Source organism: Pelodiscus sinensis, chromosome 27 (assembly GCF_052426305.1).
Source record: "Pelodiscus sinensis isolate ZL-2025 chromosome 27, ASM5242630v1, whole genome shotgun sequence".
NCBI lineage: Eukaryota > Metazoa > Chordata > Testudines > Trionychidae > Pelodiscus > Pelodiscus sinensis.
The window spans coordinates 2,817,699-2,830,157 of NC_143078.1; the positions used below are offsets into that span (position 1 = coordinate 2,817,699).

A 12,459-nucleotide genomic window follows, 5' to 3' on the forward strand; every position below is an offset into this window, starting at 1 on the left:
TAAGTTTGCTATCTTTATTTGAACCCAGAATTCCTCAGCAACTTTATCTGTCTCAAAGTTCCTCCTTTAGATTATGGTGAATGGCATATTCTTTAAACAGCCTCCTCTGCAGTCTTGAACTTCCTTATTATTTCTTTCCCCAGAGACAGATGTTAGAAAATAAAGATAAACTGAGGTCACAGTAATCGGGGTGGGGATTACTGACTTTGCATTAAGCTACCAGGAAGAAATATCATAAGGTGTCTACTCCCTATCCTATTACTTGTCCCACAGCAGCTCTGTATCTGAAAACTGAACATGATTTTGACCAAAAAGTGGATACTAATAATAGATATTTTAAGAGAGACCCAAAACAACATGGCTTTTTCCTTCTGTTGTACTTGGCTAGTCAGTAAATCATATCTCTATTGAACCAACATAATACCGTAACCAGTATTAAACAAGCCAGTGAGTTAAGGTAGTCCAGGCTTTTGCAAGAAACCTAATGTACATGAAATGGAACAGACAACAGACTCTCTTGTATGTAAAACTGAAATGTAGACTACAAACTACTAATCAAGATGATCACAGTATGCTTGGAGTCCATATACTGAGGATGGGGGCGCTCGTAGGCTGAATTGGGCCAAGAAGCTGTATTTTGGCTCAACGAAAGAAAAGAGAACATGAAGCTGAGACTCACACAAAACATATACTCATGAAATAACACAGAGAGGAGAAAACAATCATCTAACTGGATTTGTTCTTCAGAAATCGCTCAGTTACTAGATAGGTGGGTGACAGTACTTTTTAATCACTATTTATTGGTGAGCAAGTCAACAGAAAAAGCTGTATCAAATATTGTAATGCAAGAGGACAGATTACAGCAGAAGCCTGCTAAATCCAAGTATTTTATAATCTTCTCAAAAAAGAAAAAATATCAGTAGTTTTGCCCCATCTCTTAAAGTTTTAGTAACTGCTATAGGAGGCCTTATGGTACTGATTAGAAAACTAGGAAAAATAATTCAATTAGCAAACGAACAGTTTGTTTTAGAAAGCACAGCCTCACTTAATTCTTTGTTCATCTATTTGTTCACTTGCAAACATCAGTCATTCAAAGTAATTCTAATTAGCCAGGCTCTACTCTGCTATGAAAGAGCTTCACCCTGAAGCAAGAACAAGCCTAAAAGCTGCTTCCTGTTTTCAGATATAAAAGCAAACAAAACTTCCGTTTTAATGAATGGAGAAGTCTGTTCTCAAAAAAGGGAAAGGGAACAAAATGGTCTATATATGTCAAGAATGACAGATCTAGTTTATTTTAATGGATTTCTCTCACATATCATGTGCTAGATCTGAGAAGGATAATTTGGAGCCCCTTCATGCAGTAATTTCTACATGACAGTCTTATACAAAGACAACCCACAGAAATGGGCCCTTAATGTTAAATTGTCAAGTGATTATATAAATGTATCTCATTGCCAAAATAGCTGCTACCTTGTGTGCGCTTTAAATATAATCAGGTGGAAGAGGCAGCAGAGAACTCTGGAAATGAAATTAAGGTCTAAATTGGATGGATTAATTTGAGAAGGATTTTTGTGAAGGTCTGTCAAGTGAATAAGAGAGGCTATTTTTAGGTGAAAGGAACAGATCTTCAACTGGGATGGGTGCTACCACAAGTGGTGGGTGTCTCACCAAAGCCCTCAGTGAATATTTGGATAAAAATAATTTGTTTGCTCGGCCCTTTATAATGGATATGGTCCGATTGGAGACAACTTCAAACTGCTGTATTTGTTGTATTATCTGTATAAGTCAGGATCAAGGCCTCATGGTGCTAAATACAGATGAAGGAAGACAGGGCCCCTGCCACAAAGAGATTATAGTCTAATTTGGAACACACTGCAACAAGCGAGACTAAGGAATACCAAGAGGGAGAGGGCAGATGGGGAAAACAAAGACAAGAGTGATGGTAATCAAGTTACACTATCTCACCTAACCAGCATGCATACATTGACTGTTCTAACTCCTTTGAACATAGTTAAAATCGGATCAGCTCATTCTAATCAGCATTAAATTTAATCCTGGCTGAATTCTTGAAACTGTTCTAGCAGAAAGGGATCTTTAGAAGGGAGAATGGTAGTTTATTGGATTAGCTCAGTGAGGTTCTCCACATGTAGGACTTGTCTAGACTACGCGGAAGATTCAAAAGAGGATATGCCAATTCCTGTTGAATTTGCATATCCTCTTTCGAATCTTCCGCGTAGTCTAGTCGTAGCCATAGAGAGCAAGATGGAAGAACATGCACAAAGCACTTTTGGAAGAAGCACCAAGGGACAAAGTAAGTAGGAACTTGCAGATGAGGGCCACTGTGGAAAAAATAAGTTAATTGTTTGTATCTATGTTTAAGGCTGAGGACACAAGAGTGTTTCCCAAAACAGAACCATACTTTTTTAGGTGACAAATCTGAAGAACTGTCTCAGACTGATGTGTCATTAGAGGAGGTTTTGGAACAAACTGACAAACTGACCAGATGGTATTAACCAGTGTTCCCTGTAAGATGAGTGCTTGTACAGCTGCTCAGGAGAAAGTCAAATGCCTCCCACTGATTAGCAGAAGCTCACAGCTAGGTTTTTGTTTCGCATGCATATGCCTCCATGCACATACAAGTGTATCCCACACATGGATGGAAAAGATTCACTCAACAGTTCTGAAGGAACTCACACATGAAATTGCAGAACTACTAGCTATTTTATAATCTATCATTTAAATCAGCTTTTCTACCAAATGATTTGAGAATAGCTAATGTGGTGCCAATTTTTAAAAATGGCTTCGGAGTTTATCCTGGAAATTACAGGTAGGTAAATCTGAGTTCAGCAGGGGGGAAATTGGTTGAAATTATAGAAAAGGAAAAAACTGTCAGACCCATGGATGAACATAAATTGTTGGGGGAAGAGTCAACATGGTTTCTGTAAAGAGAAATGCCTCCCCAAGCTACTAGAATCCTCTGAGGGGGTCAATAAGTATATGTGGGCAAGGGAGATCAAAAGGATATAATGTACTTAAATTTTCAGAAAGCCTTTGACATGGTCCCTCACCAAAGGCTCTTAAGCAAAGTAAGCGGTCATGGAATAAGAGAGAAGGTCCTCTCAGGGTGTGTGTCTAGACTACAGGGTTTCGAAAAAAGTGGCCTTTTTTCAAAAAAACTGTATCTGCGTCTAGACTACCACCGCGTTCTGTCGACAATAAGTCGAAAGAATGCAGCGGTTTTGTCGACGGCGGTAAACTTCATTCTAAAGTCGTCTTTTGAAAAAAGGCGCTATTGCATGAAAACGTCTACACTCTCTTTCAAAAAAGCGAGCTGCTTTTTTGAAAAGTCTTCCTGTTGTCTAGACACTCTTTTTCAAAAGATACTTTCGAAAAAGCCTCTTTAGAAAGAGGCTTGCGGTCTAGACGTAGCCTGGGATTGATAACTGGTTAAAAGATAGGAAACAAAGGGTAGGAATAAATGGTCACTTTTCAGAATGGACAGAGGTAAACAATGGTTTTCCCCAGGAGTCTGTACTTGTACTGGTCCTAGTCAACATATTCATAAATGAGCTGAAAAAATGGGTAAACAGTGAGATGGCAAATTTGCAGATGATACTAAACTAATCAAGATAGTGAAGTCCAAAGCAGACTGAAGAGTTAAAGGGATCTCACTAAATTGGGTGACAGGGCAACAAAGTGAAAAGATGAAAGTATAATTCCAACTATACATATAAAATGATGGAGTCTAAATTAGCTGTTATCACTCAAGAAGGAGCTTGACATCTGTAAAGGCTGCTCCCCATTCTGGCACTTAGAGTGCAGAAGATGGGGGCCTGCAAGAGACTTTAAACTACCCTGCCACTAACAGCTAAAAAACTCTCCAAGGTCACAGATTCCCTGGTCTTGGGTGGTACACTGCTGCTGCCACCAAAATGCAAAAACCACTAGACAGCCCAAGAAGACACACTTGGGAATTTCTTCTGTGGGGTAATCCCAAGCACTTTAATCTTCCTTGGGAGAGAGCCTGAAAACAAACTCTTAATAGCCTTCGTGTCAGGCACATACACACAGAACTTCCTGCCTTCTAGGACACAGGAATCAGGAAATAGCCTTAAAAAGGTGATTTTATTAATACAACAAAAAAAGACATACTTGGTAAATCATACTTATTTGCTGTGTGTCAGAGGCAGATTAAAAGCACAGAGAACTACTTCCCTGGGATTCAGTTTAAAAGTTATAATTACTTGGGTTCAGCACAGAGTTCACAAACAAGAAAAAAACCTGATCACGTCTGTGACGTAGTGGGGGTACCTGGCTGGTTTCTATGCTGCTGGCTCTGGGGTAACCCCCACTGGCTGCCATGGGTACCACGACCCAGCAAAACAGGATGAGTTACTATGCAAACCAGTATGGCCAGACACCCCCCATGGAGAGGAACAAAGGAAGGTAGAATGCTGCCCTGGCTGGGGGGCAGGGCTGGAGGAGAGTTAGTTGGTTGCTGGCTGGAAGCATGGAGGAGACAGCCTAGGGAAAGGGGCTGGAGTTTAGGGGCCCAGTCTCCCCCATCTCAAGGGGACCTGAGGCAGCCTAGCCCAGCTCTGTGACCAGACTACATCTGTGCTGTGCTGTAACCTGGAGAGGCAATAAACTTCCTCTATTCCACCGGCTTGGGCAGTCTGTTTGTGCCATTTCGGGGTGCAGGAGACGCGCCGTCACAACGTCAAACTAAACAGTCCCTGTTCTACATACATCTGTGTTGTTCCAAAGTTTAGGCTTTTTTTTTGTCTTAAACTTGAATATGGCTGGAAAATCCATGCCTTATTCTTGACTCAGTCTATTTCTCTCCCAGCTCTTGCTCTGAATTCCCACAAAAGAATTGAAACAGGCAGAACCTGTTTTTCCATTCACATTTCTTGCTCTTTTCCATTGGCTTTCCTGGCTCCCTGCCCACACTTTCTGGAGACACACTGTTTCTGGGTTTAACCTGCTACAAGGCAATATAATTAACTAAATGGCTGGGATGTCTAAAAAAGGACAGTACCTCTCCAATCTATGACTGTGACATTGTGGATAATTTTCTAAAAACATCCACTTGGTGTGCAGCGGCAGCCTAAAAAGAGACCAAAATATTGAGAATTATTAAGGGATAGCTAATAACATTGAAAATATATTGCCACTGTATAAGTCAATAGTATGCCTACTGTATATAGATGTGGTTACCCCATCTCAAAAAAAGCTAACAGAATTGGAAATGGTTCAGAAAAGGGCAACAAAAATTATTAGGGGTATGGAATTGCTGCCATATGATAGATTAATAAGACTGGAACTTTTCAGCTTAGAAAAGAGATGACTGTGATAGGAGTCTATAAAATCACAGCTGATGTGGAAAAAGTAAACAAGGAAGTGTTATTTACTCCTTGTAACACAAGAACTATGGGCCACCAAATGAAATAGGCTGCAAGTTTAAAACAAACACAATGAAGTATTCTGTCACACAAGCTGTTGATCTGCTTGCCAGAGGATGTTGGGAAGGCCAAGACTCTAACAAGGTTAAAAAAATAACTAGATTAATTCATGTAGGATGGGCTAATCTGGTTATTAGCCAGGATGGGCAGGGATGGTGTCCCTAGCCTCCGTCTGCCAGAAGCTGGGAACGGACAACAGGGGACAGATCACTTGATTACTTTTTCTGTTCATTCCCTTCTGGTGCACCTGACATTGGCCACTGTCAGAGGATACTGAACTAGATGGACCTTAATGTGACACAATATGGCTGTTCTTAGGGCAAGCACCTTGAATCTGATACGGTGAGAAACAGAGAGCCAGTGCAAAGAAACGAAAAAGGACACGAGTGACAGGGAAGAAAGGCTATTTTAATTGCTGCAATTTGTACAGGGGTGTGTGTATATTCTTTCAGTACAAAGGGCAGCATTGTTTTTATTCATTTGCCTGGGTACCCCCTTTTTGTTACCCCTTGGAAGACTGCAGTGACGTTTTAATAGAAGGCACACAAACATCTTATGATATGTGCTCAGAGTTGCAATATAAACAAAAATTTATTATGCCAAATAACTCCAGAGACTTCAAAAGTTTATTGAATCAGATGCAGAACTTGTATATCCCTCCAAGTGCTAGTTTCATGCAATCCTTCTCATCTTGCTTAATAACCAAAACACGATTGAGTAAGCCTCAGGAATTTTTGCTAGATCTTAACATCCATTAAATAATGTAAATATTGCAAAAACAATGCCACTGTTTATTAAATTATACCTTATCCAAATACTAAAACAATGCTGATTTCTGACTTTATAGTTTGGTATACATGTATTTCAGACTGCTCTCTAGAGGAAATGAAGATGCAAGTTCTCTAGCCAAATCCCCCTTCCTTTTTGCTTGCTTTGGTCTTTAGAATATTTGAAAAACTGTAACACAACCAGTGACATACTGTCAAAGCCCACATCAAAATGGGTTTCTGCCTGTTTCAGCTTACTACTGCAGTGCAAATACATAGTTGGCATTAAAAAAAATCAAATTATAAAGTCTGGAAAGACATCTTACCGTGGGGAAACACACTGAACAAGGGAAAACAACAACCTCAGAACTAGCAATTAGGGATGTAAAAGTTAACCAGTAAGCCTCACCCTTAATGAGTATGGCTTACCGGTTCTGGTTAACCAGGAGGAGCTGGAGCTGGGCAGGGGGCTGCTACAGCCCCATGGGGCCTACTGCAGCAGCCCGTTTCAGGTGGGCCTGGCCTCCTGCCAGTCCTGCTGTAGATTATAAAATGGCTCCCCAGGAGTGCTCCCAGGAAGGCTTTGCTGTGGGCTCTGCAGTATAAAGCTCATTTAAACTTCATAGTGCAGAGCCTGCAGTGCGTGTAACTGCTATGATTTTTAATGGTTACACGGTTACATTTTGAACTACATTTTTACATTCCCTACTATCAATCAGACAACTTATCAGAGGATGCCGTCAATGAATGCTTGTTTCAGCCCTTCAATTGTTGACTCTTGTTCCTGGCAGATGTATTAGTCCTATTATCCCTGTTTTATTCAATGTAATGTTTTAGAATGGTTATACGGTTAAAATCCGTTTGTTTGTTTTTTTAAAAGAGAGCTGTAGAGTTTTGGACTGGGTTTGGCTGTAAATTTTTTGCTGCTCAAATTTTGTCCAGCTTCTAGACTAAAGTAGCTTTTGTGATTTTTCTCTCTAACATATATAATATGTTCATAAGGGTACCAAATGTATCCTTCCAACATGGAGGCCAGCTTTAGTTATGACTGTAGTAACTCTAGGTTCTAGGATCAAGGCACAAAAGACTGCTGGGAGACCTACAGATTTCCACCCACCTACTCCACTAATAAACCAGTGGAAAAGACAGCAATTTTCATTTCCCTAAGAGTAGTACCCGGGAGGAACCACAGTGAAAACTAATTCTGAACCAAAAACGTTTGTACTTCTCTTTTCTGACTAAATTCAGTTTTCTCTTTACTTTTATTTTGGGACGGGGAGAGCTGTGAATCACATTACAACTGATAATTTACTAGACCTAGGAGAGTAATTCATTTGATTACTGTCGCCACTGTACATTAGGTGATTGCCATGAGCAAATCATATTTTCATCTAATTTGTTAATTATTGAAATATACTTGTCAAATTTTGGTTGGATGTTTTTATGCTGATCACAAACACTTCACCTCTGGTTAAAAATCCATTTTAATTATTGTTGCAGCCTATCAAAAAAGTTGCAGGAATGCAGAACTAGAGAAAAGTACAAACTAAATATATTTACAGAATAATATAACTGGAGAGAGAATTTAACAGGTAACCTGAAGCCAAGACACTGTCTAAATGTAAGAAGAAAGTCCAACGGAGACCTTTAGATCCAAGTCTTTTTCAGCACACTTGGATTGAGGCTAAAGAGGCATCTGAAAGAAAGCTAGCAAAGTCAACACTGCGGGAAGGCAAGCAACATGCTATTCTAGTTTTCAAATCTCTGAAGTTATAACACTACAAGTTATGACGACCCAACTTGAAGCAACCTTTAATATTGAACGTGGTCACATTCTACTATTTATTTTAATAACCTGTCAATTCCATTTCCACCTTTCTAAATACCTCAGTTTCCTCTAACTTCAAAATTATTGAAAAGAATAAAGCACATTTCATCTCAGGGCTTGTACTACTTCCAAACAATTACTGCTTTCCTTCCTTGGTATTTTCCCTCTTAAGATATATGTAGCCAGATGACTTGAACAAGATGTCTGCTCCAAACGGTGAGTTTAAGGATAATTTTGTACACTTGGTAATTGCTTCAGGTCACAAAATTGTTATGAAAAATTAAATCCAAGGCAATACAACGGATGATGAAATAAAAGTTCCCTCACAAAGAGAGAGTAATATTTTTGTACCTGAGAAATCTCCTACAACAAATCACAGAGATTTACACCCGCACAAAGTAGGAGGACAATAAAAAGACTAAAAATAATAAAGACAAAAACCATTCTGTCCATTAAAAACATGTGATGTGCCAGCAACAGAATAATCATCACTGATAGCATGAACAGTTTGTGAAGAACTAATGAGGTGATGGCCTGACATATACGGGAAAACCCTAAATTTGAACCAAACCAGATCTCATTTCAAATCAAACGATCTGGTGAATGGAGAATAGCAGGCATCTTTCTGTTTTACAGGTTGAACCTCTCTAGTCTGGCACCCCTGAGACCTGATCTGTACCTAACCAGGGAATTTGCCAATCCATGGGAGGTCAACATGGTCTAGCAATATTACCAACAATTCTACTGCTTCCTGGGCTCTTAGAAGACATTTAGGGGTAAATTAAAGTTAAATAACAGCAGAGACCACTGAGCGCCAGGACTGGTGGCTGCAAGCAAACCTTATTGAATTGTGAGAAATTTGGCCACACCCATGATAAGTGGCCATCTTGTTAACTAAAATTATTCCAGATGATGGATGTTGCCAGACCAGAGTGTGCTGGATTAGAGAGGTTCAACGTGTATACAAATTTAAATTCAATTTCCAATTGTCTAGTGCAATTCAGAGAGGACTGCAATGTTACATTGCTTCTTTTCACTTCATTCATTTTGCCCAGTGCTGGCGCCTTGGAAAGATAACTTTTACCTAAACAAAAAAACACGTGCTGACTAAATACAACATTTCCACTCTTATCAAAATGCTTTCTTAATTACAGCTGTGGTTTCCCTGGGTGTTCTCCCTATTTGGGGGCAGAGCTTTACAGATGAAAAAAGCTGTTTGCAGTAAATAAAACTAGTCTAGTGCCACAAAAGCAATATTTTATGAAAACATGTGATATAACTACCTAAACATCTGTTTCCAATAGAACCAGAAGGCATTATAATGCACAGCACAGCACGAACAGGCTATAAAACTAACCATTCATGGGGTTCTCTCTTTGAAGCATATTGATAACCTTCAAAAAGTCATTTAGTTTTGGATGGTTCAGAATGAATCAAATGTGAAGGAAGTGAAGGTACAGCTTTTAAGATACTACACACCAAACTTCTTTTATTTGCCAGCAAAATGCAGAGTTCATGCTAAGCTATAGGACTATTCCATTGGTATCCACAGTAAACCTCCTACCAATGCGCAATACAAGAGTACTATCATGCAAGTACAAAACCATATTGACTTTTAATAATAGTATCTAGATACTACTGTATAGTGATTAGTTCCTTAAAAATACATATAGATATATACAAGCCTGTATGGTAAAAAGTAAAAGGGAAGAGGAATGGGGAAGCAGCATAAAAGGGTGGAAGTTAGTAGAGGAAGAATAGAAAGAGGACATTCTCATTTTAGACTACACATATCACAACACCTCACTTCAGAATTGTTGCATGGAATTGTTGCAGTTACCTTAGAATGTACAGCATGCAGAAAAGCAACCAGGGAAGCTTTTTACACTTAGTCAATGGAAAAGAGCCTTTTTCAATACAGACAGCAAACCCACATGACTATCCTACCTTGAGGATTTGAGATAGATGTATTTAATCTTTGTCACCCACTCAGAAAGAGATGACCCACTTGCATGATTTACAACAGACAAAGTAGACCACGTAAAGTGACTAATTGGAATGACAGCATGGCCTAGGAAAGGAATGAAGAACCTAGCTATAAATCAGCTCTCACAGAACATCTCTAATTTTTTCCTGCCACAACATTTTTGCCTCATTAGTCCCACTCCCTCACTCTCGTTTAATATTCCTTCTTACAAAATACCTTAGTGACTAGATTAATTTTAAAACATTCTCTGTGGAATAATAGATCAAGATTGCTTGACAAACTGGAAGAGTCAGTATCACAGCTAAGAACACCTCATTGAGAACACCCTGTTCTCTGCACTCTCATTTAACTTGAATGCCTTGGACAATTGTAGTTGTCCTGATACAACACAGAGGATACACAAAACAAACACCACAGATCAAAATCAGCACTTTCAACCACTGCACAGAGACAAACAGGAAAATAATGCAAATAATGGAGTAACAAAGAACAGTCATAGTGCGATCCCTACAAAGGCCAGCTGAGGATTGAGTAGTCTTCGTCAACACATGCTAATGCAGTGAAGCAGATGTACTGCACAGGGACAAAGGCACAATAAGGATGACAAGGTCCTGTATCTGAAAGAAAGGCCATCCAGATACTGTTAGACATCTCAGGACTTCAGTCTGTGACAAAGTAACAAGCGATGAATCAATTACTCCACTGAAGGACATATGCAATTTTGCAACTTCATCTGATTGCTTGCCTCTCTCCAGGAACATTAATTCCATCTCAGGGTTGAGTTTCAGCTACTCAGCCTGGACATAAGCCCCAATATCAGCTACTCACTCTCAAGCACACTGTCCAGCTCCAACAAAACAGTACTGAGCATCATTCACACAGGCAATGAAGGCTGTGGTGCTCATTCTTTTCTATCAGCTTAATATGCATGCTACATGAAAGTAGGGTAACATAAAATACTATAAAAACAAATATGAGAATGCTTTTCATATAGCTATAACAAGCCTATGTATAGTCTTAGAGAGCATCTGGCTTAGGCTACGTCTATATTATGAGTTCTTGAAGAGAGCCAGTGTGCACATAAATAGCAATGTAGCTGTGGTAACAATGGTAGCAGCAGCTGTGCTGCTGCTTCCACTACTGTGAGTAACCTGCTATTTAAACTCCTGCTAACTTGAGGAGAACTAGTGCGAATACATATGCACAAGCAAAGGGATCACAATCCGAACATGTAGTGCAGGCGCAGCCTTACTATCCCATTGGTACTATGTTATTCTTAGCATGGAATTGCTATCAGCTTGTTAGGACACAAAATAGTCATCCTGCCAGAGAGATTTTGACAGATGATTTTCTCTGTTGTTCTGCTTACTGAAGAAACAGGGACACATGAAACATTTAATTAAGAAGTTTAAGACTAACCCTTTTAATTCTTCCTGATACAGAATCAAGAGCAGTTTCATTATCAAAAACTAAGTACTGACATTTAGATTGCGCTCTGCCCTTAAACTAGGGATGTAAAATCCCATTTAATCACTTAATTGTTTAAGTAGTTAAATGTTATGTTTAACTGGTTAACTGCTTAAATGGGATTGGGTGGGCTGGGCTAGGCCAGGGCTACGCCAGACCGGCTGGAGTGCCCCCACCCACGGCGTGCTGCTCCGGCCAGATCGGGCACATCGTGGGTTGGCGCTGCTCCGGTTAGGGTGGATTTCCCCTGGCTGTGGTGCACTAGGTTGAACCTGTCATGGACAAGGGCTACTCCTGCTGGGATGGAGTAGCAGCTCCCCCCTTTTCCGCCCACGGCAGGCAGGAGGCTGCTCCAGCCCCTGCCCATTAATCGTAACTGGTAAGCATCATCTGATAAGGGTGATGCTTAGTGGTTAACCATTCACATCCCTAGCTTAAACACTCTACTGCTTACTTTTGCAGGCAACTTTTGATAATGAATTCCAAGATATTGATCATTATATAGCATTGACTATCTAACACTGCTGATATCCAGTAATGTATCATTACTGCTGAACTCCATCTTGGGATGACTTTCAGGAACATGGTAGCATTTTAGGTACTTACAACATACCTTTAAAGCTTCTATGACAAGATCTCTTGCTTCTAGTTCTCCTTCAAGGATACTAAATAGCGTCAATAGTTCTGGTTTGCTGAGCTTTTCCAGATTCATTCTGAATACCTGAAAAATAAAATAATCAGAAAAGAATCAGTTCACCTGATGTTGCTGAGAACAGAACCAACTGTGATATTATAAGACTCAGGAATGCACAACCTTTTTTCAGCCTGGAAACTTCAGACCTTTTAGTTTTTCAAATTGTAATCTGTGTTGTCAAAGGAGAAAACACACAGACCAGCATTTTCTTTATGACCTCAATAACAAGTTGCAGAAGATTGATTTTTCAC

The 12,459-nt window shown here is 39.7% G+C and overlaps 1 protein-coding gene across 3 annotated transcripts in view; it reads right to left on the reverse strand.

The window, feature by feature from the left end:
- The window catches only part of CTTNBP2NL (CTTNBP2 N-terminal like), a 47,017-nt gene that overhangs the window by 19,402 nt on the left and 15,156 nt on the right, over positions 1-12,459 (reverse strand). For all 3 annotated transcript variants that reach the window (XM_075910076.2, XM_075910075.2, XM_075910077.2), the window contains exon 2: positions 12,128-12,235. In XM_075910076.2, the coding sequence (XP_075766191.1) occupies positions 12,128-12,226 (99 nt within the window). In that variant the 5' untranslated portion in view covers positions 12,227-12,235. The remainder of the gene's footprint in view (positions 1-12,127; positions 12,236-12,459) is intronic.